Source organism: Glycine soja, chromosome 6 (genome assembly GCF_004193775.1).
Source record: "Glycine soja cultivar W05 chromosome 6, ASM419377v2, whole genome shotgun sequence".
NCBI classification, from domain to species: domain Eukaryota; kingdom Viridiplantae; phylum Streptophyta; class Magnoliopsida; order Fabales; family Fabaceae; genus Glycine; species Glycine soja.
The window spans coordinates 1,369,906-1,392,934 of NC_041007.1; the positions used below are offsets into that span (position 1 = coordinate 1,369,906).

The 23,029-nt window shown below is 31.3% G+C and overlaps 2 protein-coding genes and 1 pseudogene across 2 annotated transcripts; 1 reads left to right on the forward strand and 2 right to left on the reverse strand.

Moving 5' to 3' along the window:
* Positions 1 to 1,514: 1,514 nt before the first annotated feature.
* LOC114414537 lies at positions 1,515 to 8,851 on the reverse strand (annotated as a pseudogene).
* Positions 8,852 to 10,052: 1,201 nt separating this feature from the next.
* Positions 10,053 to 11,066, reverse strand: LOC114414536. The gene is made up of 2 exons (XM_028378828.1): positions 10,834 to 11,066; positions 10,053 to 10,744 (listed from the first exon to the last, which is right to left on the reverse strand). The coding sequence occupies exons 1-2, from the start codon at positions 10,952 to 10,954 to the stop codon at positions 10,251 to 10,253; spliced, it is 615 nt and encodes a 204-aa protein (XP_028234629.1). The 5' UTR covers positions 10,955 to 11,066; the 3' UTR covers positions 10,053 to 10,250.
* A 6,930-nt stretch (positions 11,067 to 17,996) lies between these two features.
* LOC114414539 (carboxypeptidase B2-like) lies at positions 17,997 to 22,971 on the forward strand. The gene is made up of 11 exons (XM_028378830.1): positions 17,997 to 18,154; positions 18,802 to 18,859; positions 18,950 to 19,060; positions 19,255 to 19,392; positions 19,844 to 19,913; positions 19,993 to 20,048; positions 20,262 to 20,387; positions 21,151 to 21,290; positions 21,980 to 22,052; positions 22,137 to 22,211; positions 22,466 to 22,971. Exons 1-11 carry the CDS (start codon positions 17,997 to 17,999, stop codon positions 22,772 to 22,774), a joined length of 1,314 nt encoding a protein of 437 aa, XP_028234631.1. The 3' UTR covers positions 22,775 to 22,971.
* The last annotated feature ends 58 nt before the right edge of the window (positions 22,972 to 23,029 follow it).

The following is a 23,029-nucleotide window of genomic DNA, read 5'->3' on the forward strand; positions in this document are numbered from 1 at the left end:
CAGTAAATACATATAATTGTTTTCATGAACATTAAAATCTAAGATCAATTAGGTCTAAGCTCCCTCAAACTATGATTAAGCGTCAAAGTCATACATGCATTTCTTGAAAATTCTTAAAAATAATTTTTCCCCTTCATCGAGTTGCCAAAGGTGTTTACTTTTATTTTGCTAAAAGTGTCAAATACATAAGACATGTTAAGTGTTAGTTATTGCTTCAACAAGTGCCTCGGTCATGGCTAGTAGAGATAGTTTTTTAGTTTCTTTTTCCCAGTTATGTGTTTGTAAAAGCATCTCAAAACCATTTAAATGATTTAATTGTTTCATGATATAACAATACCACTTCAAAAATTATGACACCCTATATTAGTTAAAAACGGAAAACAAACAAGTGATTTATTTGCACAATTGGTGCAATATGTAATATCCATTGAAATAACGTCACCAAAATAATCACAATCTGATTTGTTCATCCATATCCATCTATGCATGGAAGAAAGATGAGTTGTGTAACAATTATTACAAAATGATGTCCAACTTCATATAACGTGCACATAAAGCTCAAAAACATCTCATTTCAGGCAATTAAATTGGTTAATGTGCACATATTAATAAAGGGTCATGCTTATGAAAAGCTCGAGTTTTATGTGCACAATAACATCTCATCTCGGGAAAATTGGTGAATTTTTCATATTAATAAATTTCTGAGTAAATAATTTACATATTAATATTATAAAAAAATACATTGTTAATTCATTAGTAACCAATGTAAGTTTATTGTCTTTTAATTTTTTATCTTAAAAGTCATATCTTACATGATTTCTAATTAATAATTAAATAATAATAATAATAATAATAATATAATTTGTTTATCCGACAAAAAAATATTTGTTTACATTGATAATGCACAAAATAGATTTAATTACATTTTTACCCTCAATTTTTTATTTTGTGAATTTTATTCCAACAAATTAATTTGATGCATTTTATCCTCAACTTTTAAGAAATTTTTTAATTTTATCATTTGTCATTTCACTCTTAACATAATTATATTTTTATCCCAACTTTTTTATTTTTTGGTAAAGTCTACACCCAATTTTTTAATTTTTGGATATTTTTTCCCAACTTTTTTAATTTTTTGGCAAAATTTACATCCAATTTTTTTAATTCACAAATTTCTTAAAAATTGAAGTAAAATGTGTCAAAGTAAAAAATTGGAGATAAAATTCATCAAAAATTAAAAAAGTTGGAGTAAAAATATAATTAAGCCTAAAAATTAAACTCTAACATTTTTTGAAAATTAAGAAAAAAGAAAATGGGAAAGGCTCGAAGGTTGGCATGACATGCACCCTGACCCCAAAGCAAAAATTGTCTCTTTGGGTGCATCTAAGGACCGCCATGAATCGGTGATTTATGCAGCTTCTAAATAATTGTATAGAATTTTATCCACAAAAATGATACTATTTTATCATAAAGTATAATGAGAGAAATTGTAAAAAAAAAGTTACACCATAAAGAGAAATAAAAAACATGCAATATGATTTTATAGTGTCGGTTCCACTTTTTCTCCTTAGTTATTACCCAACCCCATCCACACACCCCAAATCTCACTGCTGCTCACAAGTACCAATTGACCTGTAATAAATCATTAGACTCAAGCAGAATCGAAGAACTTTTGGGAGGTAAAACAAAAATTTAACGGTTTATATTTATTTTGCAATTTCAAAAAAATTTGGGGACAGTAGTTCCTTTCCTGATTATACTCATGTTTACCGCCAGAGAGATTAGGGCTCCTTACTCTTCCATGTCCTCCAAATTCCCAAGCATCACTATCCAATACAACTCTATACTTTCCAGGCAAGTCACATCCAACTTTATACCTACACATGTTCAACATTTCAGCCAAATTATTTGTGGTTAACAGTTATTACTGCAGTAATGTTTTTAAAAATTTACCATACATAAATACACAATCTGTCGCAATTAATATCCCTAAACACAATGAAAATTGAACATATAAAGCATACCCTTCATATGTATTCTCTGGATGAAAATTGAACACAAATATCAGATCTCCTCGCTCAAAGACTATATAACCTACAAAAGAAAAAACTATTAGGCAGTTAATTATAAAATAGCAATCAGTTACGCATGAAATTAACTCAAAGTCTCAGAGTAGACAATGACTTGTTAACGGTTTTATCTTCTCTAGTCACTCATGTTTGAGAAATACCTTCTTCACATTATGTTCACAACACCTATTGTATGTTTTCTTGAAACTTGAAAGCAGTTCTATTTTATCAATCTTGATACAAGATAAACTCTTAATTGAATAGCAAGTGGCAAAAACCATAAAATTGTGAATAAGTATAGTACAATCATTTGGGAGCATATTCACCTTGTCATCGTCATCTGCACTGCTCACAATCTGTTTTGTTGATGCAAGGAATGAGAAGTTATCATCAAGCAAGTTCATTGCTCTGTCAAATGCATTCATGAACTGCACAAGTTCCAAAAACAAAATTATAACATATATCTCAGACAAGCAACACACTGTAGAGCAAAAGATAATAAAGAGTTCTGCAGAAAGGGAAAAAGGGGCTCCACAAATAAGATTACACGGGTGCCTTCTGCATCACACAAAAATATGCTGAATTACAGTGCCCATATTTTACCACATTATTCTGAGGAAAATAAAGATCTGAAAATAACCATGCTTAAGCCCTAGCATAATTTAACATAAAGCTAACACAGATATTCCAATTGTAACAATAAATTTTAATGATGAATTTCTGAAGTTGATTCAAATGTTACATATCTGTTTACACCATTTTTTATATGCTAAAATCATACATGAAAACATGTAAACAAGAAAACTCTTGTATTGTATCTTACAGATTTATATTTTTCTTGACTGTTTTAACCCAATTCAACAAGGAATTAGGGTTTTTATAATTTTAATAATTTGAATAAATGGTTTATTATACACAGGCATGTACAAATGCAATTGTGTTTAAAAAATAAACTTGCTTCATCCATGCATAACAACAGTTCAAGGATTCCATTGATGTTGAAAATAATTAACATTTCAGAAAAGTCCCAGAAATGAATTTGCAAAAGAGATGTCAATGTTGTGTTAGTGTTGAGTTAATACATACGTATATGAACTATAAACCCACCCCCACCCCCCACAAAAGACTAACACCAAACACAAAATAAATAATATTACCTTGTATCTCAAGTGATCTGTATCCACCAATTCCACTGACGCCTGCACTTCTCATTACTCCATCCATTGCCTTCTCTTGGGAAATCAATCCACTCTGGATGGCCAAACTAAAAATGGCCTCATGAATATAACTTAACAAAATATGATACATGATATACAACTATAGTAACAAGAGTTGGATACTCAAAATTCACAAACAATTTACATTATATTCAATAAAAAAAACATGATTAGCTGCACCAACAATAACAGTGAACAGAAGTTTTGTGGGAAGAAGAGTGAAGCAGGATACATACCTCATTGCCCATGAAATTAAGGTAGCCCTCTCCACCTAATGCCATTGTTATGAAGTGTATCATCTGCAAAAGATTGAGATAACAATGACTCCAAGGAAATTATAAAGCAATGATAATTATGTATTGCGTTTGCAGCTTTGCAACAATCCAATTTCTATATGAATGATGTAGTGCAGTGATCTTCATGATCAGATTAATGACCTTCTGAAGATAAATCCCTTGCTCAACAATAGGAGAAGCCTCAACCAAGCAAGACGTGCCAGAATACATTTCTTAGTCCATTAGGAGAAATGCAACAGTCTTGTCTCCAACAACGGCCTGCCCAAGGCAAAAATTGTACAACATTGATAGGAGTGGAATTAAAAAACAATGAAATATATAAATTCTTGATTATCTGTTCCCTACAGTTTCCATCATTTTTCTGTTTACAAATATAATTTTGCCTAAATTCTTATTGTATTTCCATCACAAAGATAACTGAATATACAATGGTATAGCTAATACCTGGTCATGGCTTTCAGCATAGGAAACACATTTCTCAGTGTATCTCCTATTTGTCAAACTCCAAGAGATTTCCTTCATTGACCATGCATAGTCGTTCTTGTTCTTCAAGTAATCAATCCATTTATCAGGGATTGCCATGGCTAGACGATAGTCAAAACCAATTCCACCATCAGAAACTGGTTGACCAAGTCCAGGCATGCCAGAAACATCTTCAGCAATGACAGTTGCATCTGGCAAAATACTATGGATCAGACAATTAGCCAGCATCAGATAGACTACAGCACCACATCTGTTGCTTCACTAAAATATTCATTATAATCCCCTGTAAATACAATGTTGATTCCATGGTGATGATACAGCATTGATGTTACTCCATCAAATCGAAATCCATCAAATTTAAGCTCATGAAGCCACCACCTTAAATTCGATAAAAGGAAACGAAGAACTTCCCAGTTAGCATAGTTAAAGAGTCTACTATCCCACAATTTATGATAGCCTCTATCTCCAGTATGGAAGTAAGAATCTTGCGAAGTTTGGCCAACATCAAAGCCATTGAGTCCATCAGTAACATTATTACTAGCAAGACTATGGATAACATCCATCAAAACCTGCAAACCTAGGCTATGGGCCTTATCTATCGGATACTTTAGATCTTCAGGGGTTGATCTACTGCTCACAGCAAAAAAATTTGTTACATGATATCCAAATGATGCATAATAGGAATGCTCCATCACGGCCATCAGCTGGACTGTATTATAGTTATTTGCCCAAATATGGGGCAAAATCTCATCTGCAAATTCCCTGTAAGAGTTTATGCGGGGTTCAGAGCTACTCATCCCCACATGAGCCTCATATATCCGTGGGGTCTTTGGCTTTGGTGGACGAGGATATTTAAATTGATACCTGCAGAACAAAAAAGAAGGTGAATAAATGAATATAATTTCATCTGAACATAATCAAGAGCCGAGAGTGAGGAAAATATAGATAACAAAAGAATGGAAGAATCACTTGGTCTAGTTAAGCAATTAAATCCAAAACACACTTTCCTCTTTCTCTTGCAAACTAAACCTGAACAAAAAGTTCTTTTATTTTTTAATGACCAGACAGAAAAGAGGAATAAGAAATCCCAGTGTGTATGGAATATAAAAAAAAGCTGAACTCCTCATTGGTACATGGATTCTATCATAACACATTTGAAATCGGTATTAGTTCATTCATCAATCATGATTTGATGTGACAAATTCAAATAATGACATTTGATGGGATTTTGGTAGTATTCATTAGCAAAAAAACATTAAATTTATTTTAAATCATATATAATGTTTATGCCTCAAAGATGAGAATTCATTTATAATCCAACTGAAATAATTACATACATTTTGATCCAAACTTTTTGACTAATTGTAATTCATTTGAAAGCTATAAAAAAAATTGAACTTCCAAGCAGATGCAATATGTGGCATACATCAAAGTCCCTTTTAGTATTGATCCTTCAGATGCAATGCTTTTTTTTAAAAGATAACATGTCAACAGATATTCAACAGGTGAATAATGGGACCTCTCTGAAAAGGGTGGATCCCAGTAGACACCATCGTATGGAGTGGCATATTTGATCCAAGCAGAGATGCGATCAACCCAAACTCCATCCCCGTGTCTAAATCTAAACTTCACTCTTGAATTGTGTGGTATAGCTGAATTTCCGTCAGTATCAGGGATCTTAATACTCCAAACACCAAACTGATTTTTTATCTGGTGGTTGGAACCATCCCATCCATTAAAGTCTCCAATAATTTGTGCTTCCCTGCATTGAAAGAAACATAAAATATGAAAAGAATACTAAATAAAACAATGACAAATATATAACTTACTAAGCAGCAGGTGCCCACTCACAGTACACAATACCACCTTCTCTGTTAAATCCAAATTTCAAATAACCAGATAGAGAAAGAGGAAGGGAAAAGAAAAAGGAAACATTATATTAAAGCTGTCACTAAATTCAATCTAACAAATTAGTGAGGCATTTTAATAGAAATCAATCCAGTTGAAGCATGGATATGATACAAGACATGTATAAGATATGACATGGACACAGTGATACAACAAATTTAAAAATTGAAAGACATGACACAACTATAATACAACATAAAAAAATATAGTAATTAACTATAAAATTAACATAAAGCACAAGGCTCAAATAAAAAAAGATAATATTTTAAAAAAGATAATAACTTGAGGTGGAAGGTGGGTAATGGGGCCATAATCAAGTTTTGGAAGGATAAATGGAGGGGAGATGACTTAACCCTCAAAGACAAATACCCTGTTTTGTATCAGGTGAGTCAGCAGCAGGACTTTACTATCAGCCTAATGGGTCAACATGTTGATAATAGGTGGGATTGGAAGATACAATGGAGGAGAAATTTCTTTAATCATGAAATTGATATGGTGGCAGCTTTCATGGACGAGATTGATGGGGTTCAGATTCACCTTTCTAGACTGGATTATCTCACTTGGAGGGCTGATCCTAGTGGGTCTTATTCCACAAAGTCAGCATACAACCTATTCATGGATGATGGCAGTTCTGACAATGAAGACAGTGCCTCTAGGATTATGTGGAATCTGAAAATTCCTCCAAGAGCAAGTGCCTTCTCTTGGAGAATTTTTAAAAACAGATTGCCTACTAAAGCTAATCTGAGAAGGAGGCAGGTGGCTCTACCTTCGTATACATGTCCTTTATGTGATGTAGAGGAGGAAAGTGTTGGTCATGTCATGTTTTCTTGCACAAGAACTAGGAGTCTTTGGTGGGAGGTCTTGAGATGGGTTGATAGAGTGGGCCCTTTCCCCATTGATCCTAAAAATCATTTCATACAATTCTCGCATTGGAATAGCAAAAGATATATAGACAAGAGATGGGCAGTGCTTTGGATAGCTTTATCCATGACTATTTGGAAGCATAGAAATTCAGTGGTTTTTAATAACCAGATTTTCAATCCCGAAAAAGTCATGGATGAAGCTTTATTCCACACGTGGTCATGGTTAAAATGTATGGACAAAGACTTCCATATTCATTTCAATCAATGGTCTACTAGTTTGAGGGAGGAGTTGTCTTAGGGGGTTGTTTCCTGTTTGGTTTAAGCTAATGTGATTATGTAACTTTCAGATGGGTTAGGCAACTTTTGCCTTGTACATTTTTATCCTCTCTGCAGTACACCTAGTACTGTATTATATATAATATATAATACTGATTTTTGCTGTGCAAAAAAAAAAAAAAATTAAAAGTGAACATAAGTCATTGTAGAAATCATAAAATGCTATAGTTTATCTAGTAATTCAGATATTCCCATATGCTTTGGTGTGAAAGTTTAACAATTATAAGTATAAAATTATATAATGCAACTAGGAGTACTTCAAATATCTGTGAAGTGTCCGGCAGAGATCTGACAGGGATACAACGCAAACACAGCTACTAATTTGAAGTAGGCTGATATCTCTAACATAATCAATTGATGTTCACACAAATTTACATTATTTTAAGTTTGCTTGTGCGTGCTAGATAAATTACTATGACTTATCTACCATCTACCATAGACACTGTTACGATAGACGGGAAAAGTAGCTAGAGACAGTTAGATCAATTAATTAGTTAGTTAAAAGTGGATATAAGTTAGATAAATATGGAGAAATAAAGATGGAAGGATTCATGCAGAGAATTAGAAAGTTCGTAAAGGGGGAAAACCCTAAAGTTTTTTCTTCCATAGTCCTATTCTTAATTGCTCAAGAAAATTGTTTGTTTCTTTTGTTTATATCAATTTCTCAGTTTGCTTTCCCAGGGATCACAACAGACACTCACTACTAACTCTTCGCAGTAGTTTGTAGTTGTGCAAAAAATCTTTGCAGTTATCTTAGTTTGTATGCATAGATATATAGAAAAGAAAAACAAACATGAAACAATGCCAAAAATCAGAATCACCTTGAGCAAATTCCTCAAGACCTCCTTCATATTCTTCAATAAGCTTTTTCTGATCTACATATCTCTTCATTCTATATTTGAAGTGATCTTTATATGGCTTTAGGGATGGACAAATACGAAAGATGCCAATGTTTTCTAAGTCTTCCTCAGTGGATGACATTGTTGATTTGTCATCTGTCATAACAGCTCTGCCCTTGAAATGAGATGTCACCTAGTTGTAGGCAAACATTGAGAGAACTTACCACATACAGCATATTTGCATATGTGGATAACAGACATACCAACTTTCATTTAAAAAAAAAGTGGCAAATTTGTAAGACTAGAGTGTAAATGTTTCATGCCATTTTAATTAATTCACTTTTCTATCTGGAAGAGACGAGTAGAAAAAAATGAGAGAAGTTTAACACACTATGATACACATTGAATTTGTTAACTGTTACTTTTGAAGTTTGATATGTTCATGTTTGAAGCAACTTTGGCTCCATAATCACATTTAGGAACCTCCACCAAACATACTGAACTATAATTTATGAAAGAGAATTGATTCTGGAAAAAGCAACAACCTGTTCTTAAATGCGTGTCCTCCAAACAACACTGGATATCAGTTAGGACTTAGGACAGCATATATGCATAGAAATTTCTCAAGAAACAATGACCCTAATTGTTTAAAAAAGAGACATGAAACATAATCAAATATACCCCCTCTTGTATTGATCTTCTCAATGCAAAACAGAACCCGTATCCATGTGGATTCCGATAGCCAAGAGCCAGATCTACTGGCTTTTGTGTCACAAGATACTGCTTACTTCTCACAATCTGAAAATTAAAAAAACAGAAAATCATACATGATTAAAGCATTACAGATGAAAGCAATCAACACATAATAGTAAGAAGCTGATAGCCCAAATCAAATCACTTAAGTTTAAAAGAAAGTGAAAATAGCAATTTGGATGGGGCCAAAGAGACATTAGCTGCAGCAGATGTTGCAATAATTCCTGATGAATCCACACCTATAGAAAGTGAAGATAGCAATTTGGATAGGGTGAAAGAGCCATTAGCTGCAGCAGATGCTGAAGTTGCAAAAATTTCTGGTGAATTGGTTTCTGTAGAAAGTGAAGATAGCAATTTGGATAAGTTGGAAGAGACAATACTAGCAGCTTCTGTTGAAAGTGAGGTGGTTCGAGACAAACCAGAAGATGCAGACAACTGAGAATCTTTTTTCCTTGTGAATATTAAGTGTTTTCTTGGCTTCAAGAGCTTGAAAATCCAGGTGGCTGGGACAGGCAGCTTTTGGATATCGTTGAAGTAAATTTTGGATAAATGTTCGTCAAATTATCGTCATATTATCTAGAAAGATGCAGGCAACTGAGAATCTTTTTTGGTTGTTGTGAATATTTTTGGTACGGGGCGTGAAAGATTTCAAACGTAAATTTGGTATAAAAATTTGTAAGGTTTCAAAGGGGAAAAACAAACAGCATTTTATTCGTTCGTTTGAGATCGGTACTAAACAATGCATTAAAGTAATTTGATAACGCTCTAACTCTCCAATAAAGATTTCACCTAAAGAAAAAGACTTGTTCTTGGATTTGAATTCTGAAAAAATTTACCTGAAATGTCATTCTGAAAAAATGCATTAAAGTAATTTGATAACGCTCTAACTCTCCAATAAAGATTTCACCTAAAGAAAAAGACTTGTTCTTGGATTTGAATTCTGAAAAAATTTACCTGAAATGTCATTCTGTCAAGATTAATCATGATTTACTTATGACTCAATTTTGTTTTTATTTTTAGTATTTTTTAGTATACTTACAGGACATGAAAAGGTGAAAAGAAAGCGAAAATTTTGAAAACAAATTTCAAGTTCTTGGATATGAATTTTGAAAAATTGACCAGAAATGACATTCTGTCGGTTGATCATGATTTACTTATGACTCAAAATTCGTTTTTAATATTTATTAATTTTGCAAATCCCAGTCAAGAGGAAAAAGAGTAATTTGTAAATTGTTAAATAAATCAAACCATCGAATCTAATATAATCTGAGAAGAAAGAAATTATCTGACATATAAATGGATGTATATACTATCATACCTGAATCACAAAGAAGATGATTTCAAATAAACTGTAACGATCCATTGATATTTAAAAGTAAAATTAACAAACTATAAACCAAGAGAACAAGATTCAACCCTAAACATCAAATTAAACCGAGTTCTCAATATACCCCCTCCCCAAAAAATAATTAAAACCCTATTAGGTTTAGATCCTTCTTGCTCTTGTTCCCATCTTCTTGTCTCCAGCAACAACAGATTTGTCAAATTTTGCAGCAAGAGGGGGTTTCTTATTTTCCTTAGTCATGCTTCTGAGCATGTACCTTGGTGTTTCACTCACTCCAGATGAATAAGCCGCAGAGATAGATTTCCTCAAAGTTCCCATCTTTCTCACACTACTACTCTTCTTTCCAGATTCCATGGTAACTCCAAGAGAGTGAACAGGTTTAGCCTTACCTTCATCAACAGCGGTTACTCCCTTCTTTCTCATGAGCCTCTCGTTCCTTCTAGCGGAATACTCATCGTAGAATCTCCCTCTCTCGAACAGAACACTCGAATTTGCGCTCGCCGCTTTCTCTGAATTGGCTTTGCTGAATTCATCACGAACCATCTTGGTCAGAGCCCGTAATTCGCACGAAATGGTGCGGTATTCGGGTCGCATGTTTGGAGAGATAACAGGTTTCTGAGATTTGGTCAAGGAACCTGCTTCGAAAACATAAAAAGATTAATAAAAAAAGAAGAGAAAAGATTACAGCTTAAAGAAGAAGAAGAAGAAGAAGAAGAAAAAGAACCTGGTGGGGTTTGAAGAGCGATAGAGTTTGATGAATGAACAGCATGAGAGGGTCGAAGGCGAATTGGAGATCTGGGCAATGGAGGCTTGTACATGGATTTCATGGTTGATGCAGCGTACATTGATTGTTGTGTTGTTGGCTGAGACAGAGAGAGAGAGATAGAGAGTAAAACAGAGTACGCTAATGTTGTGTTGTGGGAATAGTAGTGAGTGTCTTGTTGTGGCTGTTGCTGTCTCCCTTTTATTATTTTTTATTGAAGAAGGGAATGGGTTTGAATTGAAACACGCATAGGAGCGTTTTGTGTTTACAACGGTCATATCTTGGATCATACGGCTCACGAGCATTCTTCATTTGAAACGATGAATATCTTAATTTTTACGTTAGCAAACCAGATTCTCTATTTAACTTTCCATAAATACGGTCTCCCTTCTTCTTCTTTTTTTCCTATGCATTTATACTAGCAGAAATACAGACGCGTGTATGAGTGTATTTGTATTGAGTTAAATTTATGGGAAAAAAACAGTAAAAATATGGTTGGAGAGAGAATTTTAACTGAGCAAAATAATTTACGTAATTGTTAGAGAATTTGAATTTCTATAATTTATTGTTTTGATTTTTTTTTTGAAAAATTTAAAATTTTGGAATTTTAAAACAGAATTTTAAACAATTAGACATCTGAAATTTCTTCCTAAAAGATGAAAAATTGAAATTCTATTCTTATCGTCTTCTTCAAAAAAATATTGTTCTTATTTTTTTTTTCACCTTCACAATTTTAACTTTTTTTATCCAATATTTAAAATTTTTAAAATTTAAAATTTCTCAAAATTTAAAATTACTCTGTCCAAACATGATAAAAATTATAACATATAATTTTTCTTACACTTTTTTTCCATTCTTTAAAAATATTAAATTACATGACACTGTTGATAAAATAGTCATACATTCCAATTTAAATATTTGAAATTACGTGTAGCTCACTCTATTCCTGACAATTTCTTTGGCTGCAATTGTTGACTGGGTGTGTTCAAATTTGAATAATGTCAGAGTGAGACCTAATGGGGATGATTATTTCCTATTGTGTTGAGTTCGTTATGGAGGGGGGCACAATGAAAAGGTGTTCAATGTGGTGGACTTTGATGCCTCAGTTGTGAGTGAAGTAGCTATTAGGAAAATTGCAGCTTTCTTAGGTTAGTTTGTTTGGGTCTTAGCCCCTCTTTATATATATATATATATATATATATATATATATATATATATATATATATATATATATATATATATATATATATATATATTATATATAAAATTTAAATTTTAAAATATAAAAATCTCATATTCAAATTAATATTACATTTATAAATTTAATTTTAAAATTAAGTCCTTTTTAGGAAGAAAAAAAAGTATTTTTAATTTAATATGGTTTATGAAATTTTTAAGTAAAAAAAGTTGATCATATTACAATTTTAGTCTCCTTTTAATTTTTATTTGTGATTTTGGATTCTCCTATTTACTTTTTTCATAGCTTTAGTTCATACATTTTAGAAATTTCACAATCAATTTTCATACATTTATTTCTTTTATTTTTTATATTTTAATTAATTAAATTATTTTTTAATAGTACCTTAAATAAGTTTGTTATGTCTAAAGTTTAATTGAATCAAAATAAAAGAAATAATATATATACATAACTGATTATGGCATCAATATTATGGATTTTTTAGATATGAAAAATCAAATTGCCAACAAATAAAAAATCAAGATTACGAATAAAAAATTAAATAAAAATCAAAATTATAATTTAGTCAATTAAGGGTTGTTTCTAGCTTCCTAAAAATTGTCAATTACATCAGCAAATATAAGCTCCAATTCACACCCTTTGTTTTTCCAATATTGAGGTTGGAGTTCATCCACATGTAAAGGGGCAGGGAGAAAAAAATTTGATCCACCATACGCCTAGAGAGAATCGTCCAGACCTCTTTGGCTAGAATGCAACCCCTTAGCACACAATTAAGACCTACACAGAGGACAAAGAGAATTGTTAGATAAGTGACTTTTATAAGCTGCTGAATTTTCTTTAGGCACATGTTCACAACTATGATGTGGAAACTAATTTTAAAATTGTATTTATAATTAGCTTTCGAGGGCTTCTCCAGCAAAATATTATTTCTGAACCATTCTTTTATAATCTGATTGGCATATGCCTTACGTAGCCCCACTCAAAATATATGCATTCAACAAAAATCTACAATACTTTCAAAGTATATTAATTGAAGTTGAAATCAAATGAAGAAAACTTAGGCCTGCTGAATTAATTAAAAAAGTATTTAGTAATAAATAAAGAAACTAAAAAATAGAAAGATATGTAAGAATGAGTTGGGAGGAAAACCTGCAAGAATACAGAAGGACCCTGGGAGAAGAGGAGCAGGATTTAAGCATAAGAGAGATACAAAAAATGAGAAAAAGTCGTGCGTGACAGTGGTTAAAAAATTGGTATCCACACCTATGTATATCATTAAACCCCATGTAACAGAATGTGCAGTTACTTTAAGTAACGGATAAATTAGAAAAAAATGTGTACTCCAAATAAAATAAAAGTTCAATTCAAGAACTAATTAACTTTCTCATAATATACAGGAGCAACTTATGCAAAAAAAAAAAAAACAAATTAAATAGATAAAGCAATGCATTTCAGAAAATATATACAATGGCAGAGATAAGGGAAACTACAAAATTTTAGAAAAGGCAATGCATTCAACACCAGATAAGGATGGCACATAAATAGATAAAGCAATGCCCGAATGTTGAATCCCCTGTCTCAATTGAACTATGTATGCACACACACACAAAAATATGCATATGTATATTTATATTTCTGTCTATCTTTCCACACGACACTACTCCACTCACCACCACCTCAAAGCACAGAGCATTTGGAAATAAACCTTTGCATTGTAGAAATTACACACACAAGGAATTGCACTCAATATGGAGAATGAATGAATGAGGGAAAATCTTATTGATCTCAACACCATTTACAAAGGTCTTAGTTACTTATATAACAGGTAACTAACTTGTACATCTCTAACTGTCATTCAAAATAGTTAGTAACTAACTCTAGTTAACTTGAATTACCTAACTGACCAACATGCATTTTCTCACCATCAAGTTATACGTGCATAAGTGAAGAGAGAGAACAAATTCCAGTGCAGTTTAAAATACGTATCCAAACAAGAGAAAAGGAAAAAATAATAAAAGATTCCCAAGGGCATGTTTAAAGTCACTAACTTTACCTGATATGATGAAGGAACCAATATATCTGCATCAACCTCCAAGTGAACCTAAAATCAATAAATAAATCAAAACCAATAAAAATTCACCATCACTCAGACGTGCAAAAGAAAATGAGTCCCAAAAAATAAAAGAAACTAAAAAAAATTACACGTGCAAACTTGCTCACTCTCTGAGTTTTGCCTTCATGCGCAGTATCATTGCAGGACAAAATCAACCTTACACCAATGTACCTGGACGTTCCCTCCTTTCAAACTGCTGCCACCATCGTCAACATTTGGCACCTTGCTATGAAGGGGGAGCTGAAAAAAAAAAGAGGAGAGGAGAGAATAAAGAAGTCATGAGGTTTTATTTATTTATTTCGTACCGGTTTGTGGGGTGAAAAAACCGTCAAGCACAAAGAGAATGAGCAATTTACCTTCACATTCTCATCAGTTACCTTTTGTGCACACAGGTTCTTTTTTCTCATTTTATTCTTTAATTTATACATGTATTGATTGCAAAATATTCCAGGGACATAATAATAATAATTATAGTTGGGGAGTCTAACGTCTTACTTATACGGTAGTACCAAATCAAAAAAATAATAAACCTTTTTAAAATTTTCTCTTTTTTTATCAAATATTTTTAATTATTTTAATTCATAAATAATAAATTCTATGAATTGATTTTTTTTCATTTATGATATTTGGAGAATTGAAGAATTTAGTTTTAAAAATTAATATGCCTAATTGCAAACTTTTTCACCTAACTTTTATTATTTGTGAATTTTATCACTTAAATTTTCAATTTTGTGCATTTTGGATTTTTACCATTGTTGACGTGTTACCTGAAAAAAGTTAAAGGAAACACGATGACCATGTTTAAGAATATGAGAAAATTTGTAATCAAGCCAAATTAATACTCCACTACTACTATTTTTCTCTGTCCATAGATTAATTATTTTTAAAAAAAATATTATAAATACAGACAAATTTAATGTTATTAATTATTTTTTCCAATGCATTTATTATTTTAATCCCTGAATACAAGACACTTCTTTAAAAATTTCTTGTCAAATTTTATAAGAGTTTTTTTTAATTGATATGAATTAAAAAACAAGAGTTTTTAATCATCCTTTACGTTAATTATTCTTTTTATAAAATACTCTTAACTATTTTAGTTCTTAAATAATAAATGTTATAAAAATGACTCTTTTTTTCTTCTCTTTTACGAGAATTGAAGAGTTTAATTTTAAAAATTCATACTCCGGTAATATTTTTCTCTGTCCATAGATTAATTATTTTAAGGATGATCTTATAAAAATATAATAATTACCAACAAATTTAATGTTATTGACTAGAGTAATAAGTTTTTTTAATAGGTATGAATTAATTATAAATGTCTTATATATATTTAGAAACTTGGAAATATTAATTAATTATTAATTATTAATTACCAATTATTATTATTAATGCTTTGGATTTTTTTCTTAGAGCATTTTTCCTCGTTTCTTAACCAGTTGTTTATTTTATACATTATTGTTTATTTTTTTTTTTTCATTGGAGATGTCTATGTGCTATATAAGTAACGATTAGTAATGAATAAAAAATATTTTTTTGTCATTTAAGGATTATTTTAAGGGGATAGTTTAAGGTTGCTTAAAACTATATTATTGAAGTAAAATATATGAGTGTTTAACTATAAGATTAAAAAAATGATTGTTTAAATTAATCAAAGTTTCAATTTTGTAACATCTGCATCTTTTTAATGAAGAATTAAAATACTCATATTAATACTATTTAATATTCAATCTTAATAATTAAAAAAATGATATTTTTTATATTAAGGAATAATATGTTTTTTTTACCAAAGTAATGTTAATTTCTTAATTTTGATATTGAGTAGTGACATTAAATATTATACTATCACTCGTGCACTTAAAAAAAAATACTAACTTTAAAGTAATAATTTTATAAATTAGTTAAATTGAAAATAATTAACATTATACAATAACTAAGGATACACATTAATAAATAAGTTATTATATATATACACGTTTTATTATTAATTTAGTTATTTAGATATATTCTATGAAAAATAATCATTAAAAGTAATGTGATTTGTTGATGGATATTTAAATTTTGTAATATTCGTTGATCTATAATAAATATTGATCACTAATTGAAACTTCAACTTTATATCAATATGTTTTTTATGTGTATTTTCTTTTTGTAACAATTATAATATTTCATGAAGAATTAAGTTGTTCACAATAATGAGATTTAGTATACAATTTTTATAATTACAAATTACTTTTATTTTATATAATATTAAATTAGTTATTCTAAAATATTTTTTATTATATGTATATATATAATATATAATATGTTAGTCGAGAAATTCGACTCACGATCTCTTGTATTCCTTCGTCACTTCTAAATCATTGAGTCAATTTTATATCTCATAACGGGTAGATTAAGTGTTCAAATTATTCTAGCTTAATTAATGTTTTTAAGTTAAAGTTTTGTGTATACAATTATATTATAAAATGATTGAAAATGAAATTATTGAGCTATCTATTAAATCAAATTAAAATCAATAAATATGTTTAAAAGAAATAACAAACTAAAAAAATTGATGTTTAATATGCAGGGGAGTAGGATAAGGCACAACTTAACGAGAATCATTGTGAACCAAAATTCGAATCCCCATTGGAAGATGTGTCTATATTTAATATCAAATTATGTTTCAAATAAAATGGTCTCCAAACTAGAAAACATGTGAAAAAGAAAAAAAACTTCATCAGAATAATAATAATTCCTAAGAATGCTTTTATTCAATATTAATTTATAATAACATTTTTATTAAAAATCCACTCCTAAAATTACTATTATTTACAAATAAAATTTTATGTTATATTATAGGAATAAATATTTGTATATATTATTTTTTAGATTGTTTTTATCACAAGAGATACTTTATCTAACTTTTTTTTAGCTTTTATATGCAAATGACATTGTGAAATTTGAGATCCCTTGTTTTATACTTTTTTTATCACCAAGTATCTAACAAATTTTAATGATGGTTAATCTTCATAAAAAAAATTAAATTGATAACCTTTGGTTGAATTTTTTTTTCTTCCAATCATGTTTAATTTTTACCCACAACACTCAATTTTGCTTGAATCAATATGCTGGTTTACTTTAGACGGAAACCAATTTTAATTTAATGATATTTATATATTCATTAATTTTCCCTGTCATCTTAGTTTTTTTTAATTATATATATATATATATATATATTTTTTTTTTTCTTTTCATTTTTTGGTAAAATAGGTTTAAGTTGTTCGATATGAACCAATGACCCAACTTATATAAGCCCAGACCAAGTCAAGTTTGTTTAGAAAATAAATTAGTCCAAAACTTTTAGGAAAACCTATTTAATTAAAAAGTTACACTTTAATGAAGGCGATTCATACCTCTGAGATATAATAAATTGACCTATCTAAGTAAATATATATTTTTTAGTATTATTATTGTTATATTTACTTTTTTTGAACATATTAGGGTGGCTATGCTGAATTTTGTTTGGCTTCCTTTTTCTAAACGTGTAAATGATTCGTTTTGCGGTACAAATGTATAAATGAATATGTATGTGTGAGTGTGAGATGACCTTCCAACTATGTTCGATCGAGACCGTGGAACGTGGAAAAAGCTGCATAAACTACTCCGTCAGTTAAAATAATTAATTCAATACTCCCTCCCTCTTCGTCATTGGTGGAACACTTTGATAAGTTAATCAATAATAACGATATCAATATTAACATCAAATCAAACATAACATTTCATTACCATAAAATATGAAATGAAATTTAATCTGTTCTGGATCTTGCCATGGCTCTTTCCATTTTTCAATTTCTTCTGTTCTCAATCAGCCTCTGCTTCCTCGCTTCTTCTTTTCAAGATCTTCTTCTTCTCTCCGTTAATGCGCAATCACACAATCTCACTCAACCTTCAGTTACGCCAATCAACTACGATCTCTACCATTCCAGGTAACTACTCCCTGATCTATCTTTTATCACCTTCGAATTGCATGTTTTTAATTTCATAATTGAATTTCGAATTTGGTATCTGTTTCTTTCTTTCTTTTCTTGTCTGTTTTCTTTTGGCAGGGCAGATCACGTTTTCTTTCACCGTTAAATTTAGGTTACGATTTTGTTGAATGAATATCAAGGGACGTTTTCTTGATTGATAGCTTTCCTGTGTGTTTGGTGAGCCATTGCAAAATTAATTTTGAATGAAATTGGTTTTTGCAAAATTGTTTATATTCTAAAAGCAATTTAACAGTAAAACTCAGTATAAATGTTTTGATTCAAAATAGAAGTTACCTAAAGTTGTTTTAACTCAAAATCAAGTCTAGACCTAAAATTGATTCCTCAAGGTAGAATCAAACCTGTGAGCATTTATTTAAATCACGTAAACTGGTATTTCAATGTGATTTTGGATGATCCAATGATCTAAGGTGAATCTAAACATGGACTTACTTTCTCAAATACTATGCTCTCTGCAGCATTTAATATTCTTATTGTGATTATGTATTGTTTGTTGATGAAACAATGCTTTTGAAGCTATATGGACAACTCAGTCGATTTATGATATTGTTTTTTTGTTTGCTGAACCCTTTTGTGGGATTATGCAGTGACAATTTGATGGAGGAGATCAGGGCCTTGGTCCATCGTCACCCGGATAAACTCACTGTGGGTCATTTATGGAGTATATAGATTGTCTATTGTGTGTGTCTCTCTTTTCTAGGATGCATAATTCATATCTTTAATGTTTCTAAATAGACGGAGACAATTAAAGCTGGAAATAAAGGCTATGGTGCGGAGGTTACAGTGGTTACTTATTGCAAGGAAAAGAAAGGCAATGATGAGAGGTCGAAGCTTAGAATTCTTATTGTAAGTTTTCTTCATTCATTTGTGTTAATGATAAGAAAAGGGGAAAAATTGTATGTAAGAAAAGGGGGAAAATTATGATAATATAATTATGTATAGGCATTCTTATAAGAGAAAGTTATAATTTGGCATGTAGTGGATAGTTATCTCAAATTGGTTATTCTGGTTTTTTTGACAGATGATTCCTTGTCTTCCAGAGTTTTGGGCAGCATGGAAGAGAGCTGATTACCACAGAACTTGCTTTAAGGATTTTGTCTATCTTAAGTGAAGAAAAAATTCTACCCAGCATGGATCAAGCTTCCTTAAACAGTGCACTTGACAAGCTTGTCATAAAGGTGAGTTGAAATTTCTACCATAAGTATATGATAATTGTGAAATCCATCTGGAACTTGACTCTAATTATCAATATGCTGCTAAAGTTTCAGAACAATTTATATTTTGTATTAAAACTCTGTCCCAGTTGTTGCACACTTTATACCATGGCATGCAGCATTACATTTGATGTTCTGCTAGACAGTGCCATTAGAATTTTGGGTATCTTCCATCCATATATTGAAGTTTTAGACTTAGCTAGTACTTTTACCAGAGGAAATTATGTCAGTGAATGCTATTTTATGATTTTTTCCTCTTTCATATTTAATATGCTTGCATGCTCAACCATTTATTGCCGATCAATTGGTTAAAGGATTTTGACAATATTTTTAGTTGTATCTTGGAGTTAGTTTACGAAAAAAAATAAGATGAGAAGTTAGATGTATTTGTAGTTAATGTCTAATTATTTATCAGGTAGTTCCAATGGAAAACTTGAATGGCCGCAAAGTTGTTGAAGCTGGAGATCTATGTGAGAGAAGAAATGGTATTGTATTTCTCCTTTAAAATCGTCAGTTAAATGATTGACTAGCTTTGAAAATGCCTGAGTTTTTTTTATGTGGCAGGTAGAGGAGTTGATCTCAACCGAAATTGGAGTGTAGATTGGGGAAAAAAGGAGAAGGTTCATTCTGACTATTCAATATCTCAGTTCATAATATAAAATATTGTTAATTTATGGTGTTTTTTCCTGTGTCCATTATCGACTTGCACCTTGTAATAGGTTGTGATAACAATAGTGTATGGTGTGGCACTCTTTTATCTTTTCGAGAAATATATCAAATGTTTAATATTTTGAAGCATCTCTTTTTCATTTTCATTATTCACAAATAAATAGGATTATGATCCATATGAGGAGAATCCTGGAATTGCTCCATTCAGTGAGCCTGAAAGTCAAATTATGCGGAAACTTGCCATATCTTTTGAACCACATCTATGGGTCAATGTGCATTCTGGAATGGAGGTAAGTTTAGTTCATTTTTCACCTGTTTCTAAAATAAAAAATGATTGATTGTTCCCTTGGATTTCGTATCCACATTTGTGCTTTAATTCAGGATTTGCACATTATATAACCCAAGCAGGAATCAAAATTAGTAATTGAATTGTCGACCATAATTAATACGTGCTCTGATAAATTCTATTATATTATGCATCAACCATGTGCTCCAGTACCCTTGTACTATTCCCAACACATGCTTCATATTTGATCCTTCATCTAGGCACAACCATGTGCTCTAGTACTCTTGTATTATTCCTCTTTAGCAAACTATTTTCTTGAAAACCTAATTCTCATTTTTTGAAACATAAAGTTTCAATCAACTGGAATCAAGGTTAATCTTAAGACTCCACCAAGATTTGTCATATTTTTATGCAGCTGAAAGTTGTGATAGAAATTCTTGATAATATCTTTTGCAAAACAGAGGAAGTGTCAGCGTAAATATTAGGAATGGGCTTACATTATAGACAGTACATTACTTGAGTGTTTTCTTCTGCTCTCCTCAATGGCAGATCCATGTTTAGCAATGTGGGTGTACATGCCGTCATTCAGTTACAAAATTCTTTAATACTAATAATCTAATATAGTCTCAGGTTGTCATTTAAGCCTCTCTCTCTGTCTTTAATACATTTACTTTTATGGGATACGTAATGTGGTCAACATGCTAAGGAACCATTCATATTCATATGACAATTTTTGCTGTCCTTTTTCTTCCGTCCCCCCTCTGCAGGCTCTTTTTATGCCTTACGATCATAAAAATTCAACACCAGATGGATTGCCTATGCAACGGATGAGATCATTGCTTGAAGAAGTAAACCAACTTCATTGCCAAGAGCGCTGCATGATTGGGTCTGGAGGCGGTTCTGTAGGGTCAGTTGATTTTTATTTAAATCTGATGTGGATGATGCAAATTTTCAAAAGGCCAAGTCCCAAGTGTTTATATTTTATAAATGTTCCTGTTATCTATCTTGGTTGCCAAAAGAAAAAAACACTGTTGTGTCTAAAATTGGTTCAGCAGGGTTAGTTTGATTTCTGGTCGTAGTGGAATGAGTAATGGCTGCAAACATGTTTCTCGGGTTTTATATTTTCTTCTGCCATCTATCCCTAGCTCACAAGTGACGTCCATTTAGTGGACTTTATGACCAGACGAGAAAAATTGACCATTGCAGTTGTGTCAACTTTTGATTTTGTTTTGAATGCATCATAACATATATGGAACAAAACCAAAGTGGGCGTAATATGGAGAGATACCCTTGCTCAAAACACTGTCAACCTATAATGACCTTAACTCATTGATTTGCAAGCTGTACGCAAAATATCTGAATTGACATTTAAAGGTCTCAAATATTCTACGACTTTTGATAATTTGAAGTTGTTAGTGGGTAGCCTAGCACCATGTTTTAGGTGCCGAAGTTTAAAAATGAAAACTGTAAATTTTGAAACTACAAAATACACAATCTTACTGTGCCCCAAATTTTCTGGTCTCGAGGTAGTCATTTGCCTTTGTATTGCCATCTATATACATCATTCCTTCCTCAGTTTTGAACTTGATTATCCAGATATTTTGCACACGGGACAGCAACTGATTTCATGTATGACATTGTGGGGGTACCCATGGCTTTCACCTTTGAGGTTTGTCTGTTGAACTTCCTTTTTTTTTTCTGCTGGACTTTTCACTTTTGCGGTATCCTTACGTCTTCTTGTATTGACTAGCAGATATATGGAGATGGAACAGCCTCATCAAGAGATTGCTTCAAAATGTTCAATCCCATCGACCTTGCCACCTACAATGTATGCTTTCACTCCATTCCTTCCGAGTGTTTCCTATTCCTTTACTCAAAAGTTTTTTTATTTTTTTTTTTTTATAATAAATGTTTTTAACTTACTATTAAGGTGAGGGAAAGAGAATGACCCTTGGCGCAATAATAAGGTTGCTGCCCTATGTACATTTACCCTCCCTAGGTGGGAGAACAATTAAAAAGAGAGATTACATGTTGAAAAAGTGGGACAACAATGATTCTAATATTTTATATTGTCATTTTCAGAGAGTTCTCAGTGACTGGTCGGCAACATTCTTTACAATTTTCAAATTGGTGCCGCAGAAGCTTGGTGATTCAAAAGCGTCTATTTTGAAGCTAGATAAGTTAGTATCGATAGATGAGTATCTAGATGGGTATTTGATGGAAAGAAGAAATAGATATGGAAAGAAGATGGAGGTGCTTGAGCTTGGAATGCAAGAAATAAGAACATATTTTAGGCTCTTTTTATTATCTTCAGTGTTATTACTGTTCATGTTCTGTTCTAGAATTTCAAAAAGTAAGTGTAGACCAATTGTTTCAGCTATACCCCTCTAAAATTATGTCGTAGGTTAAACTGTATATCCAATTTTGAGGGAAAAAAATTGTAAGTTAAATTGCTGTCTGTATTACTAAGTAACGCGAGCCTTTTTTTCTGAGGCCATACAATCTAATTCTTTAAAAGTGCCCAATTCAAGGACTGGGGGCTGTGTTGTAAACGAATGTATAAAGGTGTTTGTTATACTGAACGTCAATCCTTCTCTCACATGATAACAAGGTCTTTGTCTTCAAATGTATAGATAGCTATTTATT

Bases quoted from the DNA above. Each gene is read 5' to 3' on its own strand.
- LOC114414536 (XM_028378828.1), bottom strand. From the start codon at position 10,954: ATGTACGCTGCATCAACCATGAAATCCATGTACAAGCCTCCATTGCCC. The intron at 10,745-10,833 runs GTTCTTTTTCTT...TTTTCGAAGCAG, and splicing joins CGCTCTTCAAACCCCACCAG to GTTCCTTGACCAAATCTCAG.
- LOC114414539 (XM_028378830.1), top strand. From the start codon at position 17,997: ATGGCTCTTTCCATTTTTCAATTTCTTCTGTTCTCAATCAGCCTCTGC. The intron at 18,860-18,949 runs GTGGGTCATTTA...GTTTCTAAATAG, and splicing joins GTCACCCGGATAAACTCACT to ACGGAGACAATTAAAGCTGG. The intron at 22,053-22,136 runs GTTTGTCTGTTG...ATTGACTAGCAG, and splicing joins CCATGGCTTTCACCTTTGAG to ATATATGGAGATGGAACAGC.